Here is a 24,218-nt window from a genome sequence, read left to right on the forward strand (position 1 = left end):
GATCATAGATTTGCCAGTGTTCTTTCCCAAACACACCAACAACTTAAGAGTATATGCTGCACAAGCTCGATGTTCATTGAGAGCTTAGATTTTACCTCGAGAGAACAAAAGAGTTCAGAAAATCAGAACAGCTTTTTGTTTCCTTTTCAGATTCCAGAAAAGGTATGCCAGTGGAAAAACAACACTGTCTAAATGGTTATCTGATTGTATTACGTTTATTTATTCAGCTGTTAATTTACCTGTGCAACACAAAATTAAGGCTCATTCTACCAGAGCAGTGTCCACATCTTCTGCCTTTTCTGCCAGGCTTCCTATAGACAACATTTGTGCAGCAGCCACTTGGTCAAGACCTCATACCTTTATCACTCATTACAAAACTGACAAGGCCTCCAGGGACAGGGCTTCCTTTGGGTCTACTGTCCTGAAAAACATACTCCTGTGAGCCACCCGAGAAAGATGGTGCGTGGGGCACTACCCATCTGTAAGAATGAACAGTGAGATAGAACAACTTCACATAAAGAAGTTATGTACTCACCATAATGTTCCATGTGAGTTGTTCATCTCGCCTTCATTCTTACTTCCCACCCTCCTACCCCCTCCAGGGTTTTTCGAGGACCGAGATACTAGCTTATCCTGGCTGCTCAATCTTTCTTTGGGTTTTCTTCTAAAGAGTGATAGAATGGCCCATGGTATTATTAGATGCAGCAAACAAGATCTGAGGTAACTCAAGATGCATCATAGGATAGGGACTTGGCCTCGAGCTATCTGAAGACCTTGAGCTTTGTAGAAGGCTGACTTGGAGTCGATGATCGGCTCCAAACCCATCTGTAAGAATGAAGGCGAGATGAACAACTCACATGGAACTTTATGGTGAGTACATAACTTCTTTTTTGCTGATGTGAGGTATTATTTGGCTCGTAAGCTACCCAGGTGCTCAAATAATATAATGAAAGAACCTTGGTACAAATCCTCAAGGCCTCTCTCTCACAAAAAAGCCAAATAGGCACAGCCATTTTCTAATAAACAAGATACTAAGAAGAGATGGCTGGAGGATAATACAAGAAACAAAAATCCTTTCAGGGTCAGACAGACCAACAGTACAGAATGACTATGCCTGCATTCCCCTTCCCTCCAGGCAGTAGCTTTTCAAATCTGTCCTATAAACTGGTCCTCTACATCCCTCTTTGGCAAAAAATTGTCTCAGATTCTTGGGTGTTAAAAGTAGGGCAGGAGGGCTGCAGATGGCACTGGATGCAAAAAACTTTCAGGGAAATTCCTCCCCATCCTCTGAACCAAACAGACTTTTTTTTCCCTCAAGTTCTTTGATCTTTTCTCACCCAAGGAGTCATAAAACCAATGTCTGAAAGTCAAAGGGGGCAAAGTTTTCTATTCCAGAATGTTTTTGGTACCAGAGAAAGAGGTATATTAGAGACCAGTGGTAGATCTTTCATTTCTAAACATGTATGTGAAATAACAAAATTCAAAATGTTGACCTTACAGAACGTCATTCCTCCCATGAGTTATATGGTAACATTAGACTTGAAAAAATGCTTATTTCCACATTCCCATAGCCATAGGCTTCAGGAAATATCTAAGGTTCTCTCTGGGTACATCATTGTATAAGAAATCATGTCTCAAGGTATTGTTATGATGTGCATTGCTGTCAACAACCACTCAGTTTGCATTTATATGTCTTGCCTAGTGAAACACTTTACATGCTTTTTTGTTACATTTCACCATGACATGACTCATGTATTCTTGCCAACATTTCTTTTATTAGCAGATTTGGCATTATTACTTTCTCTCCTTTAAGCAATAGACCTTGGATGCCATTCAGTACCTCTTTAACTAAAAGTGTGGTTGGATTTCTTTCTTACAGAAATCTTTTGAACTGTCCTTTCTTTTACTCTTCCATTTCAAAGCATTATCATCTCCAGATCATCTTGAATGTACTTCTTTCTAATACTTTAAAAAAATATTCAGCTTCCCTTTGTTCATGGACAGGTGTAGACTTTCCAAATTCACTTTTGAGTTACTCCTCAAGCAAATCTTCTTAATGCTGTGGTAGATGCAAAAGACTAAGCATATCTACTACATGCAGTTCCTTCACACTTAAGTCATATTGCTGTGGTCTTAGCATCATTATTTGCAAGCTTAGTGATACCTTGTAAAATAACTTCTTAAATATACTTTGCATTGATTTATGGTTTGCTCCCATCAAAATGGCAGTCATGGTACTGGAGGGACTTTACAGAAAAGGACAGGAGTAAGTGTCTGACACTGAGTCACCCATCATTGGGGAAGGAGGAGCGTGGCTTACTGTAGTGGTGACACTTTCAGGAGTGCAGGTATATTATGTGCAGCAAGAAACCTGGAACTGAGTTGAGCTGCTAGCTGGGAGGTTGCACATATCTGTACCAATTATGTACCTTCCAAGAATCAGCAGCTGTGTAGTGTGTAATCTGCTGAGGGGGTTGGGGAAAGGGCAGTCCAGATGATTGGTAGAATGGCCCACTCCCTAACACATTTCACTGGAGAATGAACACACTGGACTACTATTGACTTGAGGGAAGAGCAGTGGTCAAATAGGTGCAGGAAAGGGGAGACAATTGATAGATCTTATGGATCCACAAAAGAAAATGCTTCAGTAAATATGATCATGAAACTTTTCACATTCATATTATATGGCAAGCCGCTCTGTCTCTGAGTTTATGTCCTCTAGCATTCTGTAAAATGTCTCAGCCATTGAGTAGCTGGTTTACTTTCCTGTAGGCTCACCACAATAATTCTGACTGACATTATCTTGTAATGAGACTGAGTCATTCACATAAAGCACTTCAGCCCGGATATTTCATTTACCAAGATTTTTTTTTCAATAAATTTTATTTTTATTTTTACATTAATAACTGTCACAGATAAAAAACATCTTACAACATGACCATATATATATATGTTATACATTGATGTCAATACCACAGGATATAGGTCGTACAACATATCTATTTACACTATGTACATAGATGCTTTCACTGTTAATTCCACAGTTATACAGACAGTATATATATTCGTAATATCCAAGTTATTATTTAATATCTGAACTTGTATGTGTTCTTCGGTTCCATTAGAGTGCATTTCTAAGTTGCTGTGTGATGAATTATGCTAATTTAATATTAAAGGTTTGTTCCCAAATTTCTCTGAATTTCATGTTTTTGTTTCTTTTATCTATTACTATTTTATGAGCTAAAAGGTGTTGTATAGCTACTTGTTTAAAACCCTCCCAAGAGATATTTATCGTATCTAGCCATTTAAAAGCTATATACAGTTTCATTAGTAGGAAGATTGTTAAAAGTGTATTTGCTTGTTTTCTTGGTATGTTGGGTAGAATGTGTAATAGAGTGAATTCCCAAGTTAATGTTGATGTTTGCTAACCCATTTTTTGTAATTGTACCATGAGAGAGTTCCAGAGTTTACAGACACATTTACAGCTCCAAAATACATGGATTAAGTCAGCTATCTGGTCCTTACAGTGTGTGCAGAAAGGTGATTTTGATGTGTTAAATTTGTGTAGGACTGCAGGTGTAAAATAAGCATTATTACTGATCATGAGCTGAGTGTATGCTAACTTTTTGAGGGGTAGAATCTTCAGTGTTAGATTGATTGCCTGGCTTAACATTTACCAAGATTTTAAACATTTTAAAGCTGTTTTGCCATGCAGTCCAGTACCATTCCACATCATGTTCCAATAATTTACTTAAATGGTAAATATATTTTTAAAAGCATAGGTTAAACTTAGGAGATACATTATTGCTCTTCTGAGAGCCTGTTTGTCATCTGATTCAAGGAATCTGCACTATAGCTCGTACATACTTAGTCTCTTGTTTCAGATCTATCTGGCAGTAAGACATGACCCATATAGCTCAGCTCTATAACTCATATTCAGCTTGAGGTAATTCCATATAATCCTTTTCAGTACTTCAGTCGGCCTTGCATCATGGTGTATCTTGGTTTGACCCTATGCCAGTATACCATTAGTTATAGTCAACCATCAAACATTCTACTGAATTGTCCCTAATTTGCGAGGACATTCCTCATTGTAGCTTAAAATTTTGATCTTTTCATCTTAAAATCTTTCACATTTTGGAGACAAGACAATGGTTTACAGTGAACGGATAATAGCAGTCTTTAAAGTTACAGACCTCTTTTACCTCAGAGAAATGCATGATAAAGTTCACTTATTCTATAAGCTTTTAAAGTTAGCAGTACAACTATTTAAAAATTATCTCTGATTTGAGGCCTTAATCCCTCATTATCTTTGTCTCCATCTTCTAGTCTGCAGATAAGAAATCAAGAGCTGTGCCATCAAGCCATTCAATTAAATGTGCAGCTGCACTCCTGAAGCAGTTCAGATGATAAATACTAAATAATAACTGACTTAAATATACACAGTTTGGAAATTTCTTCATCAATCTTTTTTGGCCAAAATCCTTGAGAAGTTAAGCACAAAAGTATACTTTGCTACTGGCATTATAGACAGACCCTGGTAATTCAACTGTACAAAGTGGATGATGCTTTCTTTTTTTCTTTCTGTTCAAATCTTTTGGATCTGTACAAATACATATTGTTGCCTTACTTCACTACAGAATGCTGTTGGACCTCTACTAGCCTCTGTTTATTTTTGAGTTGCCCTCTTTTCAAAGGGTTAACTATTTTTCAGTTATAGCCTGAACTTTCCTTGGCGCATTCTCTGATACTACACTTGAGGAACTCTCTGACTGTATTAAACTGGTAAACAAATAAGGTAGTAACTAGGTATTTATTTTCTAAGTAAACCACTGGAATGACATTTTCTGATCCACACTTTGTCTGCATTCATGCTGTAAATTCTTCTCACCATGCCAAGATTTGGGAAAGTCTGACTACCCAGCAGTAAATGAGCATTTGCCATTTTGTTTGTCTGGAACGGACTCTTCTATTTGTTTTCCTTATATTCACAGATAAGCATTTTTGACCCTTTGATTTTAATATTATGCATCGAATAATAAGTTTACACAATGATTGTTTCAGGTTTCACTTGTTTCTGACCCAGTGCTTCATATGTAAACAGTTATTTTAGACTCTGTTCCCACTGTTTAATGCAAACTTTTGTATAATAGTCATTCTTGAATTTTCCTCCTAGATTGCAGCTCAATTTCTGGTTGAAGTTTTTAATTACTTTTATATTGTACTACTTTCTCAATATGCATATTCATAACATAAATTATGTCAATAATTTCCAAAATGTTGCTCTAAACATTGCAGTCTCTTAAGCTACAGATTTATTTATTTCATTTTATACATTTCAGTAAAATAATTCCTTGTTGTACAGCTTCTACAAACTTAATTACTAATAGGATATTTCATTTTATCATGCTGCACATCTGCTACACAAGGTTTTCTCTGTGCTGTATTTGACTGACTTCTCATTTTTGGCACATATTTCATAATACATTTTAATCTATCCTACTTCTAGTTTCAGATTTTTGTGTCTTTCAAGTCAATCTGCAGACATTCTCAGTGAGAGCTCTGTTGACTGTGAGAATGTAATTTTACTTGCTCTGCATGCATCGGTTGTTTTATTTAACATTACATTTACTTATTTCAGTAATGTTCCCTTTATCTGATAATTTTGGTACCAAATATGATTCTGTCTGGCATTATCATGTAGCTAATAAGATTCACAGTCTTTGTCTTGATTCTTTTATGCAATAAAATAAGCATCAGCAGACTTTATGACTGTCCGCCCTTGTGAAGAAAAAAACTTTGATTAGGTGGCAAGCCTTCTTTGGCTTTCAGTACCTCTAGGACTTCTGTCTGATCACTGCAATATTATGTCTTTCCTGCCTCAAAAAAAAACAATTGTATTGTAGAGTTTCACAACTTCTTCAACTGTGGCATACAGAAATATCTCTCAACTGTTCAGAATTTTGTTGAAGAAACCTCATTTTGCGTCATATTTTGCCCTTGTCATAAAATTTTTGATTTTCTAGTAAATCATTTTGGATTACAACTAGCTGATAGTGAAAACAAGTTTTGTGCTTCTTATTGTTCATAAAATGGAAGGTGATGTAAAACCTGTTGTTCTATTGACTTTTTAAGTGAATTAGAATAATAATCAAAATTGACCCTGATTTTAGGCCTTTGTCCTCTCATTATTTGTTGCTTTGTCAAGAGTTCTTGAGCAAAGTTAAGAAGCATGCTTGCAGAAATGTAAAGCAGTATAATTTCCTTGTATAAAAATAATGTTACTTTACAAGGTAGTTATGCAAAGTTGATTTAATCAAATTACAGCTGTCTGAATTATTAATTTTGTAACCATAAAACATCCAGTATTAGTATTTTTTGTATGGTGATGAAGGTGTTGCAGGTTTGAATCTCTTGATAAGGTACAAATGTGGCAGTGTCAGGAACAGAATAATTAGAGTATCCATTCCTAATTTGAGTACAATGAGCAAATAGTAGAAGGGGTATCTGAGCAGGAAGTTTTATTTCTTAGCCATCAAGCAGATGTTTTGATATTTTCACTCTGGTGAGCCTTTTGAAGACTTGAAAATGGTACTCTGGTAGGTATATGGAAAAATAATTTCTTACTGATTCCTTACCAAAAGGAGTTTTTTTTTTTTTTTACTATAATTAATTTACTGGTTCTTGCTGAAGAAGCTTTCTAGGCTACTTGTTTTATATTGAACTTTATGCTGAGTAGCAAGTCTACCCAAACACTATCCTAAAAGCAAACTCCAAACAGTTATAGTTAGCGCTGCCTACAGAGTCATTCCTGTTGGTGTCATGGACCAGCACTTCATCACAGCTTTTGTAGACAACCTGATTGCTATGGACATCTTGAGAGTGTTAGAATTGTCTCATGTTGTCTGACGATCATCTATTACTCAAACAGCATAACACAGTGTGAGGAAGATGTACATATATAATATCCTTGGATGCAGTCATCTTACACAAAGTAAACTCTGATACGAGAATCATCAGCATATCTCACATCTCACCTCTTCAAGGTCATCACACTACACGTAATCCATCATATGGTGAGGTTCTAAAGATTCACTTGCCTAAACCTCAAAGACCTCCAAAAGGCAGCACAGGCACAAAGCACATTCAACAAGTTAAGTCTACCTCCTCACATAACACAAAGGGTCCTAGAGTCACAGATGCATAAGGCGGGCATCAACCCAACCAAGCATTCTTGTTGTAGGTGACTCCATTGTAAGACATACAGGAGTACCTGTTAGTGGGCTGAGCAAAGAAAGAGTGATAGGAAGTTGCTTGTCTGGTTCCACTATCCATCAGATCACACATGCTCTCAAGTCCTTGAATGACAAGTATCAGTATGACTCTGTCATAGTTCATGCTGATGTCAGTGACTTGAGGTGTACCTCCCTAGACTATATGAAGAGAGACATGATGGAACTCTCAGACAGTGTGCCCAAGGCAAGCATGAGCCTAGCACTGAGCAGTATTCTATCTTATCCAAGAATGATGCTGTGATATGAACAAAAAATAATTTACTTCAATAATTAGCTTAGTTTTTGGTGTCATACAAAGGGGATCCAATAATTGTCAGCCTGGGAGGATATGATCAACAGACCATGCTGATGTGCTGGGGATGGCTTGCATCTGTCCCCTCTCAGGATTTCGTGATTGGCAAATACATTGTCCACCCCTGTAGTGCATTTTTTGGATAATGGCAACATGATAAACCTACCGACATAACGAAACAAGGAAAGGAAAATATGAAGGTATTACAAATCAATGCTAGGAGACTAAACAAGAAATTCTACTTCCTATAGGCCCTTCTCATACTAGAGGACATTGACATAATGACTGAGACATGGTTTAAAATGGTGCAGAGCACTCTGGCATTGCAGGACTTTAATGCCTTCCACACATTTAGACGAGCTACTGTGCAGGAGGGGAAAAAATGGAGGTGACTCAATGTACATCCAGTAGAGACTTACATCAAGACTGGTAAAGCAGCATGATGCACTAGAGCTTCTGTATGTCATCAGAAAGGTCCCGTACCATATATTAGCTGGATATATAACTCCCCTCTATGATACAAGAAAGCCACAACGCCTATCTTTAGGAACTAGAATCACTCACGCAGACTCAGTTTGCAGATGACTGCAAGCTAGGAGAAGTCATTGAATCCTCAAATTACTTTACCATCCTGCAGGAAGGTTTGTCCCAAATAAATAAACTGTGCCAAAATCATGGACTGAAACTAAATGCCCAAAAATGCATTATTGCATCCTTTGGGAAGTCATCTATCCCAGGGAACTACCACATTAACAATATGTCCCTTAGAGTTGACCCAGTTATTCAGGATTTAGGAATTTATGTGTATAGTGATCTAACTTTTGATCAACATGTGTCTATTGTTGTAAAAAAGACCTTCTATATTGCACAGCTTATAAACGAAGGGATTATGTCTGGATCTAGGAATGTCATTGTTTCCCTTTACTCATCCCTTCTTAGGCCAATCATTGAATATAATGCCCCCTTTAGCACATATTTGTCCAGACTTAAACAACAACTGGAACGTCCACAGAGGTACCTTACTAAAAGGATACAAGGCCTAAACAACTTGTCTTACATGGAGTGACTCAAAGCCCTGTCACTGTACTTGGTATCCTACAGACTGCTAAGAGGTGACCTGTGTCTGGCATATAACTCATCCTCTGTCCCAATACTGATGGATTTACTAAACATCAGAAAGTCAAATGGCATCGGAAATACTCTGTCTAGGGATGTAAACCTCTATTGCAACATCAACAAAACAATTTTGAGGTACAGGTGTATCCTGCAGCAGATACCACTTCTTTGGAACAGACTGCATAACTAGATTAAAATAAAGTTTATCCTTGTCCATGTTCAAGCTCAGCTTGGATCTATTTACCCCCGGCCTACCCCCATACTAGTAATAGACAGAGGCAGTTCCTAAATGCTTTATCCCATGCATGTGCCCCCCCAAATTGTCTATAGTATGATTACAGTTATTATCAGACAAATCACTGGAACCACCACGATGAGTAAAACAATAATTTAATATGAAAAAGAAAAAGAACATGATTACAGTTATTCTAATTAGGGGTAATATATAATTATCGCCCATAGGATGAGTAATGCTAATCTGTATCCAAATGGGATGGGTTAATTCAAGCACAAAAAGGGAAATTGGCTAGGCTTAAAATGACCCTCATGGGCAGCCAGCCTAGTACTTAACTATGAACATAAAAGAAGTCATAAATGATCAAGAAAGAGAATAGCCTAATACTTCACCCAGTCTTTACATTGCTGCTTTGACATATACACAACAAACCAAAAACAATACTATAATGACTGAACTGAACATGAAGATCTCTGAAAGTTTTTTAACTTAATGAAGATTGCAAGGTTTATACTGCACATTTGTAGTAATGAATCAGTGCTGATTTTTTTCACCTTTACATGAGGCGGTCCTTTAGGATGTACCAGTTTCATCCAAAAGACATTTACTGATGCAATAGCATGTAATTCTGTTTGTAGTCTGTTTGATGTAGTGTTATGTCCTCACCCTTTATTTGTTTTTGTGTCTAGAATCCTACAACGTAACCTGCAGACAGATTAGTCCCAGTCACCGTCCTGGTCCTGGTCCTATTGATGAAGGAACTATTGGTAAGAAATTATGACATTTGTATTTTTTAAATTTGGATTTAAAAATAGTTCTGTATCTCATTATTAGAAGTGTCAGAGGTGGGCAGTCAGGTACATGGGCATTGCTGAAGCCACTCTGGCCCTTACTGGATGCAAGAGACTAGGTTAATTAAAAAGTGTTCCATGCAGGCACAGAGATGGGTTCAGAAATCAGCATACTGTACCGTTACATCCCAGACTATTCAGAAATACTCTGAAAAATGAAAATATGGAAGAGCCTGGCAGGCAGGCCACAGCAAGCTTCTACCACCATCCACCACAAGTAAATTACTGGCTCCCTTTGACCAGTATCAGAATCTCATTTGTGGACTACTCCCAAATGATCATAAGCCTGCATTCCTGAGAGATAGGAAATCCTTTGGAAACAGAGCAAAGGCTTGTCTTTTACTGCGGTGAGTAATGATATCCATGCCTACATGGAAAGAGTCTACTGTTAAGACGACTGTGGCATGGGCTGGTGACAAGTAGTGTTGCTATGTGATTATTACTTAGAAGGCAATTCCACAAAAAGTAGTCAATGTCTAAATAGAACTGTCTGATGCATTATGAATTTTCTTGGCTTAAATATAGATTAACTTATATTTTTCTGCCTTTTAAAGACATGGATGAGTGTAAGGATCCAGATGTCTGCAAAAATGGCAAGTGCATTAATACTGATGGTTCCTACCGCTGCGAGTGTCCTTTTGGATTTGTCCTTTCTGGATTTGAATGTCTGGGTAAGTATGGTGGTTTTATCATTATGTTTTGTTTTCCAGTATCCTCACTAACCTGGAGCATGTGTGTCATTTTTTTACGGTGACTACATAAATCTTGAAAAATCTTGAAAACCATACTTTGTTAAATAAAGATATTTTCAGAAGTGTTGTGTCAGTTGGCATCTTTTATCACTTTCCCAGTTTTGATTAGACCCATTAAAAATCACTGTGTTATAATTAATACTACAAGTTGCTGTAAAGCACATAATCTTAACTGACCAGACTGTCTTCTTAATAATGTATCCTTTCCAGATCGGACATCATGCATATTGTAATAAAACAGTACTGCAGATAAGTGACACTTGTGTGATTATGGTGGAAGGACAAATCATATATGTTCATCTGTTCATCATTAAATGTTATTATCTCAGACTATGTCTATAATATTTTGACTGATCAACTGCTGTTATGTCCTTTAGGCATATGCTCTGGAAGCTTAATGCTCATTTCATAATATATGTTAGCCTTCTGCATACTTTTAAGTCCTGCTAATAAGTTTCAGTATTGCAGTATTGCTACAACAGGTTTTGTGAGCATTCAGTAAAAGAAAATTGTTGAGTTTTATCATGCTCAGAGTAAATAATTTCAAGAGAATATGATGTGAGCATGTACATTGCTGGCCCGGCATAGCAAAATGTGACTTTCCTAATATGTGCTGGTGAACTTCAGTTCATAGTAGCCATCTGGATGTACTGGATTAGACTATTCTCTGCTGTTCTGACTTCACAGTTCAGCGAAAGTAGATTTGTGAAATGAACCCATAAAGTTTATCATCCTCACTGCTGCAAGTAGCCTTTTCCTAGTTGGGTTGTATCCTCCCAGGATAAAATTACCAGACAGTATTTACAAAGTTCTGACTCCCCTGTTGATGCATGAGCCCTGGGAGGAAAATTAGCAATCATACTGCAGGTAATTTCAATACTTTCTTGCTGCCCTCGAGAGTGCACCTCGGCTTCACAGGACCAATTTGCATACCTTTCAACTGTACAGATTTTCACAAAATGTCCAGATTTTTGCCTCATATTTTTGTTCTATTTTTCATAAAATTGTGTGTTTATGGCAAATCAATGGCAATTTATTAAAGATTGAAGTTAGAAAATAATGACAGAAATTTGAGTTTCAGACTTCACATCCTTCAGAAAATTCATGCTAATGCAAAACCTTCAACTTTCTAAGTTTGTAGGAGCCCTGCACTGAAAATGGACTACAAACCCAGTGAGACTTCCCTTTTAAACAAAAAAATTAAAAAAATTGTCCTTATTTTTAGGCCTGCGTCCCCCCATTATTTATGGCATTGTCCAGATTTCTCACTCATTGAGAGATATGTTCGACAGTCACCTTTCTCCTTATTTATGGCAAATAAGTCTCCAATGGGAAACCATTCCACATTATTTTTAAGCCACCTGATGGTGTTGAAATGACAGCTTGACCCCATGTGTAAAAATGGGAAAAAGGGGTTGTGGACAATGGACTGATCAATTTTTGACAGAATTGGTCATGGTCTGTTTAAGAAGACAGGTAATATTAATAATTTCTGATGAATATTTAGGTTTTTAGTATAACAGAAGCTATTTGTATTTATTTATTTAGCAGGGGGTTAGTAACTTTTCTGTGCTGCTCAGGTTACCTTGTGTTTAGTAAGGATCAGAAAATGTTTTCTTTTGGTGAAAATGTTATGAAGTACTTGTCTACAGTTTATGACTCATTACCTCCTTTTCTTTCCTGCAGTTACACATACCCTTTTTTTGTGAAGGTGTTACGGTAATGTATCGCATTTCAACTTTGTGTGTTAGGGATAATTTGGAGTGGAAAGTGTAGAAATGCTTGTGTTATACTTACCTCAGAACTGATCCTTCCAGCAGTTCTGCTCTTCAGGTTCCCTTCCTCGGCCTGGAAACGAGTAAAGAAAAAACTTTCCAAGAAGAACTTGTCTCTGACATGGGCTCTGTCTGTGTCTTAACTGTCAGTAGGTGAATCTGCACTGGACAGGACTAGTTCATCAGAGCACTTGCTGGTTTCCTTGGGACTCTCTAGTATTGCTGTGACCTTCATTATGAACTGGTCCAGTGTCCATCCTGGGCATAGGAGAACGACTTTCTTTGGGTTAGGGTGTTTCTCGGGGGGACCTGTTGCCCAGCCTAAAGAACATCCTCGTAGTTTGTCTCATTTTTTGGGATGTCCAGAGAAAGAAGAAACAAAAGGTTAAAATAATTCTTCTGACAATATGTTTCAGTAAAGAAAGAGATGAATTACGTACTTTGGCTAAAGGATTGTTGAAGACTGAATCCAGTGGACTAGCACACAGATTTGTCATCCCATATGGGTCCTGCGGTTTAGAGGGATGAGGCTTCAGATGATTCTGATTTTTGGCAAGGACATTGCTTTTCCTTCATTTTCTTCTCATGTCCCTATTTCTGACTCTGATGACAGTGATTCTTCAGTTTCTCCATATGAAGAGTTTTCCTTCACAGAATCTGTCCAGAATAAGTCATTTTTTTCAATGGGAACAGGTAGGTGCTGCCTTGTCTGTTAAAAGATATTATGATATGTTTCAGTTAGATGCCCCATATGCCTCCTCTGCTCCTATTATGCCAGTCTAACAGGATTCTCTTGGTGTTGCCTGCAATAACCCTAACAGTCAGTTCCTAAAAAGGCTGGTATACTTTATAGAATTTCTCAGTCTAACAAATATTTATTCTCTTATCTAAAGTTAGAGCCAGCATCTATTTCTGTTTCTTCTCCTGCTGCTGCTAATGTAGTCAGTGCCAATCCCTCTCCTTCTGATAAAGATGGTAAGGCATCTGACTGATTTGGCAAGAGAATGTTTTTCTTATTCCACTTTGGCTTTTACAATTTTGAACTGCCAGGCTCATATGTTAACCTTCATGCTGGCCTGTGTAGACAGTTTGAGGAATTTCTCTGCTAATCTGTCTGCAGAAAATAGGGCTTTTCTGAACCTATTGTGTCTACCCTCTCTCAGGTTTCTAAACATTTTCTTAAGAGTTAGTATGATTGTACTGATTCAGTTTCTAGCACTTCTGCTACTGATACTGCCATGAGGCTCTTTGTCTGGGTACATAACCAGAAGTTTTCTGAGGAGGTGAAGTTGGAAATTTTAAGTGCGTCTTTAGCTAAAGAAGTTCTGTCTGGTCTAGTTGTAATCAAGGCGCTCAAACAGTTTGAGGAAGGGTAAATGAACTCAAAGGGTTACTAACATTTATCAACCTCCCCCTTCCTAAAACCTCAGGTTTTCTATTCAAAAAACATAAAAAGCAACCCCATCAACTTTCTTCCCAACAGTTTTCCAAAACGAAAGGTCAGGAAGGTTCTGGCAAAAAACAATGGAGCCTCTCAAAAGAAAGGACAAACCTCTACCTAAGAATAACTATGCTACCTCCCTTCCCACCTTCCCTAGACCTGACACTCAATTTGTCTCTAAATTTACCCATGTGACAAAAGATTATATATCAGACAAGTGAATTTTAAGAGTGATATGACATAGAGAAATGGTCCCTCCTTTTTGATAGATTCCCCTTCATCCTCAAAACCAGACAGCTCTGTTCCCTCTGGTTTTACAGAACGTGCTTGTCTTGGGGGGGTCATAGAACTAGTGCCCTACAATCTGCTAGGATTTTATTCAAGGCTTTTTTCTGGTATTCCTCTTGGAGACCACATTTGAATCTGTCCTTGTTCAACTGTTTGTAGATGTTCCAAAGTTCAAGGTGTTAAATTTGCAAGGTTTGTTACCTCTTATCCTTCATTTGAGTTTTATGGTAACATATTCCCATAGCCCCAGAGTTCAGACCTTTCCACAGATTTTCTTTGTCTGGGTTACATTATCACTTCTCTGCATTGCCCTTTGGATGATCCACAGCTCTATGGGCTCTCCAGTGATTGCCCAATGCAGATTGTATAGCATTCTCATGTCTCATTTTTACATGACATGCTTATCTTTGAAGAACCTTTTTCCAAGTGACAGAAGTCCTCATCATGGGTTTTAAATCTCCTTTTCACACTGAACTTTCAAATCAACAATTAAAAATCCTTCTTGTTTCCTTCCAACTGGATAATATTTCTAGATGCCTTCTAGATTCATGTCTTTTGAATGCATTTCTAACCCTTGAGAAAGTAGACTTGTATCCGGAAGCTTTCCTGAGTTTCTCCAAACAGTCTCAACCAGGGAATTTCACAGGATCCTACAATTGATATATACATACATACACACATACATACATGTATAGAAATATTTCAAGCACAGGCATTAAAAGCCCTTCTAGCTTGCCAACATACCATAACACTGGTTCCCATAATAAGTGTCCAGGATGTTCTTAAAAATATCTAAACTAGTACTTGCTTTAATGTAATTTGGTAGTCTGTTTCATGCATCATCTTCTGTCAGAGAACCAATCAGTACACTTCTCATTCCTATATAATCTTCTACATAGGTTGTCCAATGATTCTCTAGTACTTCTTGATAACCCCAAACATTCCCAGAGGTAGTTGTCTCTAAATACCCTATATACTTGAATAAGATCTCCTCTTAGATATCTGTAAGAGACACTGTACAAGTTCAGATATTTTAGTCTTTCATAACAACTTAAGTTTTCACATCCATGGATGCTCTTGGTATATTTTCGTTGTACTCTTTCCAGTTTACTCATGCTTGTTTTCTTATAGGTTTTCCATATTGTTATTCCATACTTAATTTAGTCATAATGTAACTAACAAACAATGACTTCATCATTTTTTGATTTCCTAGACTTTGTACATCTTTTTATACAACCTATAGTTCTATAACCATATCTAACCAATTGCTGATATGATTAGAAAAACTCATTGCTGAATCTACACATATACCCAGGTCCTTAAATGAGTCTACAGTTTCAATCACTGTGTGCTGTCTTAAATATTCACCTTTCAATTTATGTCTCCCAAATCTCATATGCATAGTTTTTGATTTATTTATCAGCAAATTATTCTCCTGTGCCCAAATGGTCAATTTAGTCAAGTTATTTTGCAGACATGCCTTGTCTGTAACACATGTAATCACCCAATTTCAGGTCATCTGCATATAGACAGTCAAACACCTCAGATGAAAAAGTTAGGTCTGAAAGATACAATCTAAATAAATAAGGTTCTTGGACAGAGCCCTGTGGGACACCCTAGCCTGTCCAGTTGCTGTATGACACTTGCCATGTCCTATTTGTAAGCCATGCAGCTATCCATCTTATTAAGAATACATCAATACCTAGTTGTACTAATTTATTGATCAGCGTTTTGTATATGACCCTGTGAAATGCTGAAGTTAAATCTATATAAATTACATCACAGCACTATTTTTCATTTATAGCTGTTATTATATTGTTATAGAACATCGTGTTACAGTGGTGATATATGGTTTCAAGTCCCAGCCTATCCAGTTCTGACAATAACTTATCTAATATTACCTTTTCCATTATTTTTCCAGAACATGAAAGTAGACTTAAGGGTCTATATGACTCTGGGTTTGTCCTACTCCCCTTTCCCCTTAAAGACAGGTTTAATAAGCTCATGTCTCCATTCTTGAGAAATCGCAACATATTTATATGACCTAGTGAATAATAGATATAATGGTACCGTAAGTTCTTGCTGAAGTGTTCTCAGGTCATTGTTACTAATTCCATCTCCTCTCTGTGCTTTGTTTGGATCCAGTTTGTGCAGTTCTTTTTCAATATAATCTAATTTGATTCCAGTATCTGGGGTTACCTGGATGTCACTAGGACAATTTGTTACCCCTTTTGTGGAACCAAACTGTTTTGCATAAGATTTTGTAAATATGTCTATAATCTGTTGTGTTTGAGAATAAATTATAGAATCTGCACACAGTTTATCAGTTTGCGTGTCTTTACTCCTTCCACATGTTATGTATGTATAAAAATGTTTCCTGTTATGCTCAATATCTTTATATACATTTTCTTCAAATTTTTCTTGATCTTGTCTCACACTATGCTTAATCTGTTTATCCAGCTTATTTCAGTTTTCAAAGTTGCAGTTCGACCTCTCTTCCATTTCTTATGTTTGTGTCTCTCATCTTAATCAGATATCTTGTTCTTATGGAAATAAGTCCCCCTGATTTTGTATGCCTAGATCCTGAAGTTAAACATTGTTTTTGCACTCAGTTTCTCTTTCAAAACTTTTCCACATTCCATCTGCAGTTTTCCCACTTAACACTTCACTCCAGTTAGTTTTACATAGTGACTCTTTTGCTTCCATATAATCTGTAATTAACCTTCTGTGCATTGGTTTAGATTTCAGTTTGGCAGAATTATCTAGTGACAAATTAACCTTTATAACCCCATGATCACTGCACATCAATGGTGGTAAAGCTTGACTTGAAGTATCAGTAATTTCTTTAGGAACACAAACAATGTCTAGTATATTCCATCTCCTGGTAGGTTTTTATTTAGAATCTGAAGCAATTGTTGTTCCTGAATATACGTTGTGAATAATTTCTTTACTAACATTGTTAATCAATATTATTCCAGTCTGTTTCTGCTAAATTTAAGTCCTCAGCTAATATTATTCTTCCCTCCTGTGCTTCATGCAAGAAACGTATGAATTCTTCTAGGTCATCTGCACTTGACTTTGGAGGTCTATACACTCCAACAAGTGTTATATGTTCTAGGGTTGTCTTTATTGTCACAGTTACACAGTCTGTAGTATTGGTGTTATCATTAAATAAGTAATAATCACCGGTCTGATAATTATATCACTGGTCTGATAATTATCTTTAACCCTATCATAACACTTCCACCTGTTTTTTTGTTAGAGTGTTTGTTACAGTAAAAACACTTATACCTTGACAGAAATGGTTTACAGTCATTGTTCTTTAACCATGTTTCACAACCAATAACAGCATAAATTTTGCGGGAATATAGCACATTTTCCAATTAAAAAAATTTATTATTAATGCTACTAGCATTAACAATCATCAGAGATGCATCAGATACTGCTGTCTGTGAACTATTACATTTTTGACCTGGCAAAAATCCTGCTAGGCGTTTGTCAAATATTGCAAAATGTCTGCTGCAAAAATCTCTTCCCTGATCTTCACAAATGCACACCATCCTGTCTAAACACATGTGCCCAAAACTAGGCTTGGATGCTTCATACATTTCCATTTTTTAAAACAAGACATTTTTTTCCATGTAGGTATTTACCCCAAAAATCTTTTCATTCACAGTGACCTGACTATCCTTTCTATAGGTGATTTGTGAAAAATACGTTCTAACACCAGTACAAGCTGTACTATCTAAGTGGGCTGTCAGTTCCCTACTAACAGTCAGAGAATCCTTGTGGATGGCATCATTTGTACCAACATGAATAAAACTGGATCCGTACTTCCTTACATTAAGGCATTCCAAGGCTTGTCTCACATCTTCTATTTTTCCTTCTAGCAAGCATCACACTATTCGATGTTCATTATCTTCTCTTGAAAGGTAAGTATCAGTTCCTCTAATAACTGAATCTCCAATTACAAGAATATCTTTGCTGGCCAGCTCTGAAGAACCTTCAGCTTCTAATACAGTAATATCTGCTGTATCAGTTGTTACGAAGGATAGATCTTCATCACCATTAGTCTCATTAATCCCAGTGTTTTCATTGTGTATTAAATTCTCATCCAGCTGGTACTGTAAATCCACTCATTCATTCATGACTTCTTTAATTATCATGATTCCTCTAGCCAGGCTACACATGAGAAAGATGCAGTGGTTTCTATAAAAACACATGGACCCATCAAATCCCAGTTTTGGGCTATCTAAAAATGGAACTGTATTTGTTGAGACAAATTCAGCTGAACCCAGGCCTCTTTTTCTCCTCCAGACCCGCAACCAATATCTCACTAGAGTTTGGGGAACAAAATCCTTGGGGGTAAAGGTGCAAGTCTGTGGAGTCACTCAGACAGACCAAAGCACCTCAGTGTAAAGGAGATGTTGGCTGTGACTCATGCTTTTAAATCTCTTTATCACCTGTGCTTACCAGGAGCACTACAAGTGATTAAAGATAATACCACAATCATGTGGTACATAAGCAGGGAGGTATAAGGTTGTACCCCCTATGCAGGCTGACTATGATGGCTTGAGAGATAGCTGTACAGCACTCTTTAACCCTCCAAACACCTTGCATTCTGTCAGAGCAAGAGATTGTGGTAGACAAGTTGAGCAAGACAAAGACAGTCTCTCGTGAATGAAAACTGAACGTTTGTGAGATGTGCAAATATTTAAGAGCTGTGGAGGCCTTAATGTATCTAAAAAAAAACAGACTGTGAGCACTGAACTGACACACCACATGCTTTTCACCCTACCCTGATACATAATATATCATATGCTGACACTGTAAAGAAATCATTACGTAAGCCTCCTAGACCTGCAAAAGTAAAAATCAAATATTGCATTGCATAATATCTTACCTTTAACAAAGAGTCATCCTAAAACAAACAGTATCAATTCCAGTACCCCAGAGCACTACACAAACAAAAATGTTTAGTGATTGGCAATGCCATCGTGAGAGACATAGATTCCCCACTCCCTAGTCTGGGCAAAGACAGTCTGACAATGAGAAGAACATTAATTACCTTGTCTTAGCTTACATCTGGTAAGTCAGATAACATTGAGGCTAAGAGTGTAGAGAATGTTTGTTAGTAGATGTATGTCAGACCATTGTACACGGGGCTGATGTTAGAGATTTCTGATTAGGTTCCAGGATCTCTGACATCTCAAAGGTCCTTAGGACCTTTACATCAGGCAAATATAACTACGACATGATAGTTTTGCATATGGGGATGAATGAGTTTGGAGTGAGAGTCATATCTGAGCTTTCTATTCATGTTAGAAATGCAGGCATGTTCATGATACTGAGCAGAATCCTTCCTTCTCCACAAATGATGCCTAGGTACTAAGAAAATATGATTGTCTTCAACATTCGACTAAATAATTGGTGTCATTCTAGGGGATCCAGTATGTGTCAGCATGAATGAGATGCTCAGCAGTCCTACTTGCTTTGCATGGGAATGTCTCCATTTCTTATTCAAAGCCCCATACTGGGTAAAACCCTTGCTGCCCCATAGTGCCTTTTTTAGGCAAAGTTCAGTTGATGAATGTTTCATTGAAGAAAATGTATGAATATCTGTGTATGTTTAACCACAGAAACATGGTTTAAATGCCCAGAAAGTACTCCCATCACATCATATCTGTGTTTAGTGCTTACTATCCCTTCAGACAAAATGGCAATTGTGGTTGTTTGTCCACATTTGTCAAAGACCTTATCACCTTTAGATAGTTTCCCAGAGACCCACAAATGAAACTTATTTAACTCTAAATTGAATTAAACGAAATCAATTATTAATTTATCACCTTTTACAGAACACCTTCCACGACTCTGGAAGTACATAACAGGTTCCTGAATGTGATGAAGTTCCCATAAAAAAACTCCCCATAAAATATGATGTAAAAACTGTCCATACTTTAAGTATCCATCAGTTGACTGGAGCACCTACATCTTCAGCATAGGATATGCACAGAAATTGTCAGATTTAATAAACCTGAATGGATCATATTGTTGCTAGGCTAACTAAAAGACAAAATATTCTTGACGTAGCAGTTACAAATATAGCATCAAAATGCATTGCTCCACTAGTGACTCCCTCTCTGATTAAATCAGACCATAAGCTTTTAAGCTTTTCCCTCAAACTATCTAAATCCAGTGAAAACAATATACTGGAATTCAAAGACGAAAACACACAAATCATCTGAAATTCTATGTTGAAGTCTTAAAATTCACTTATAACATCACCTCAGAGATCTTCTCAGCAGATAGAGTCTCAAAGGAATTTGATATCCACATAAGTAAATAAATAAATGTATAGAATTGGCAGTCCCATCTAGATCGATATGCAACTGTAAAATTTAAAAACCAAAACACCTTGGCAGACCCCTGACATAAATAAAAAAATACAATAAAAGAAAAAAAGTAATTCGGTTTACCACAGATCTAATCCCCCCAGTGAAGAAAAATATTAAGAATTTGACTAAGAATTTAAAAACGACTATTATATCTTATAAGGCAGCCCATGAACTCGAGTTGGCATTTTAACCAATGACAATTATAAAGTCTTCTTTAGGTTTGTTAGAAAATTAAGAAACAACACTCAACAATGTACAAAAGTCCCTCTAAGTAGCAAAACCTACTCAGACCTGGGGGACATTGCCAATGTACTAGCAAATAAATGTTGTGCAAATTGCACTCTTGGGATAATTGACCAAAGTCCTACAATCCCTGTATCTCTCAAATCCCCATTCATCACTAAAGAACATGTGAGGCATGACTAAAAACAATTCCTCCATGTGACCTAATAACATACTGGGCCGGTTGTTAAATAGTTCTAAACACGCTGTGGAACCTCTACATAAGTCAGTTAACCCTGCAGCGCTGATGATGCCACCCCATAAAGGTGGCCATGCTGCTATCCCTGGAAACTATAGCCCCATCAGCCTGACAAGACTCATTTGTAAGGCCATGGAAATCACTATAATAGGCTTGACTAACACAGACATTACAAATCTCATCAGGCTGAATCTGCAGCAGTTTTGCAAAAGATAGATCTTGTCTAATGAACCTATAAATGTCTTTGAAAAGATAACACAAGCTGTTGACAATGGTCTCACTGTACAAACGGCCTACTTTGATTTGGCCAAGGCATTTGACACTATTCCCCATTCTATCATAATTAATAATGTAAAGCTATTGCAAATAAACCCTTGTGTGGTGTTGTATTGAAAACAGCTTTAAATTAATGCTAAAAAAATGCAACATTGTCATATTTGGCAGACAGCCTACCTCCCCAGCATATATCATTGTCACTACCCAACATATTCTTGTTTGGCCTGTCTGTGGATATTTGTATTGCAAAATGTAAGAGTTAATAATTGTCATGGGAATGCAAGGCTAGGCTTCTTAAGATCCTCACAGGTCAATAGCCTAGTAAGTACCTAGGAACCTGTACCCCACTTTAATAAAAATGTAGTTGGAGACTTGGGAACCTGGATTGGTAATTCCCTCTCCTTTGATCACCAAGGAGCAGTGGTTGTCAGGAAATCCTTCTACTTTGTGTAGTTGATCACCAAAGGAGTATTATCCAGGTCTTAAGATGTTATTGTCTCCTTGTTTTCAGCACTAATCAGACCAGTTGTAGAATACAGTGCCCCCTATGAGATGCACAGCACTAGACATGTCAAACAATTGGAAATGCCTGAGACGTTCCTAACAGAGGATTTCAAGCTTAAAATTCCAAAAGACTAGAACCATTGGCCCTTTATTTGTCTTATAGGCTTCTCAGAGGTGATATATGCCTTGCCTTCCTGGCAGTCAGGGACCCAGTAATCTTGGATCTTGTACCTTCACAAACCAGACAGTCCTACAGGCAGCAAAAAAAAAGGAGAGACAGAGTCATTAGTCAGTGTCTCCCTTGCCTCTGTAATAAACTTCCCCTGCAGATAAAACAGTGTGATATACTATCTTCCTTCAAATAAGACCTGGATGATTGGATGGGTATTCATAAATTCACCCTGGGTTTGACTGGTCTCTCCCTCCTTGAGAGGGGTGGTGGAGTCTAGGGTAGGTATTGGCAAGGCGTAATGGCTGCAAGACTCAGTAGCCTCAAACATCTTGTCATTCCTGTGAATCATTCTAATGGGGATGGATATACACAGACCATGGGTCAATAAATAGAGAAGACCATGGTAAGACATAGAATCATGGTCTGTCATAAGATCTATGAAGATTAATCCAGAAGCCAGTCCCTATATGTAACCTTGAAGATATTGTTGATGATTTACAGTGTTGAGCTTATTGTACTATATTCTTATATTCTCTATAAACCCATGCTGTAGTTCAGGCATATTGCCTGTCATTCATGGATTTGAGAAAGACACTAATAACATAACTGGGTGGTACTTTATCACCATACGAAATGGTAACTCTAGGCAGTAGAATCACTTCAGGTGGATTTCCATAATTCTGGGAAATGACCAGATGAGAATGAGATATTTATAGTAGGTATAAAAGGAGTGCTACAAATGTGCTGTCACTGAATTTTTTCATTTGTTAACTAAGTGAACTGGCCTCTCACAAACGTTTTTCAACCATGAGGTTTGCTACAGAGGAAGAACTAAATACAATAAATATGATCACTTCAGAATTAGCCAATCAACCAGCATGTTTTCTAGAGGTTGTAGGATACTGGAGAACTTGGAGAAAACCCACACAAAGCAAAATGAGACCAGACTCAACACAGTACAAGTCAGGATTGAGCCCCAGATGCTGGAGCAGTGAAGCAGAAATTTTAACCACAGAGCCTTCATACTACATACATCTTTTAAAGTCACTGCAGTGAGCTGTTAAAAGTTGTTCCTGTTAGTAACCACAGGATACATTCATCATTCTTGAGTGAAACAAAGTGAATAATGAAGGATGTTTATTAAAGTAAGTCACAAATGATTGCATGACCGGATGAATCATGCATATGTCTTGTGCAGTCACATCTGTTACTGTCATTTTAGTGTACAGTATCTTTATTTTACTATGCATTCTTTTCTTTTTGTATTCTTTTCCTGAACAGATACTGATGAATGCTCTGTTGGTAATCCTTGTGGCAATGGTACCTGCCTGAACGTAGTTGGTGGATTTGACTGCATTTGTGATGAAGGTTTTGAACCTGGACCTATGATGGCTTGTGAAGGTATGTTTTTAATTGATTTTAATGGGTAATAGCAAAGTTAAAGTAGCCTACTCTCAACTGTCCAGATTTTTGCAGAATGTCCAGATTTTTGTCTCATATTTTTGGGTGTTCTTCGTAAAATGTGTGGTTTTCTGGCAAATCATTGAAGATTGAATTCACTAAATAGTTATATACAGTTGAGCTTCAAATTTCATATCCTTCAGAAAATGGGTGCTAACACAAATCCAATTATTCTACCAACTTTGTAGGTTTTTAAGAACAATATTTAACATCTGTCCCTATTTTTGGGTCTTTGCCCCCCGCCCCCGTTATTTTAGGTTTTATCCAGATTTCTTGCACCAAGTGGCTGAGAGGTATACTAAGGAAACAATTTCCTGTTACCTTGCTTTTTGGCAGATCTAGAAAATATTTAATGGAGTCCATTTGACATATGCACTAGCAAAGAGGATGTTTTAGACTTCTTTATCTCCTGCTTTCCTGATGTGTTTGGATATACATGCCCCACTAAGAAAGGTAAGCTCTTATGGTAAATTCTCAGCTAGATGTTACCAGAACCAACATTCCATCTTTCAGAAAGAGATAAAGCATGTCATCATATATTAGGTAGAGGTTGGGCTTAGCTTGTTTCTGAAGAAGTCCTAAGTTCAGGACAAAAATTGCTGACAAGAGTTCTAGAATTAAAGTTGTTTTTTTTTTTTAATATTCATTAAAGTTTGATTTTTACGGAAATTTTAAATGCCTGATTACGGGACCTTCACACTGCGATTGTTGTTTTTGGTTAGTGACTTTAGTTGGATATTTTGCACTGTACTACCTTCCATTTACTGCGACTTTTTATTGGTGATTCAGTGAGTTTTACAGATGGAGAGCAGTGATGAACGGGTATGTTTCCCAGTGGGGGAACCCTCAGTATTCTAGGTGTGTATGCCAATACACAGTTATGA

At 37.2% G+C, this 24,218-nt stretch overlaps 1 protein-coding gene across 3 annotated transcripts in view; it reads left to right on the top strand.

Moving 5' to 3' along the window:
* The window catches only part of FBN1 (fibrillin 1), a 4,097,759-nt gene that overhangs the window by 3,392,289 nt on the left and 681,252 nt on the right, over positions 1-24,218 (top strand). For all 3 annotated transcript variants that reach the window (XM_044077620.1, XM_044077621.1, XM_044077622.1), the window contains exons 52-54: positions 9,628-9,705; positions 10,344-10,460; positions 23,155-23,274. In XM_044077620.1, the coding sequence (XP_043933555.1) occupies positions 9,628-9,705; positions 10,344-10,460; positions 23,155-23,274 (315 nt within the window). The remainder of the gene's footprint in view (positions 1-9,627; positions 9,706-10,343; positions 10,461-23,154; positions 23,275-24,218) is intronic.

The sequence above is a fragment of the Protopterus annectens genome, chromosome 7.part0 (genome assembly GCF_019279795.1).
Source record: "Protopterus annectens isolate FY-2018-M chromosome 7.part0, PAN1.0, whole genome shotgun sequence".
NCBI lineage: Eukaryota > Metazoa > Chordata > Ceratodontiformes > Protopteridae > Protopterus > Protopterus annectens.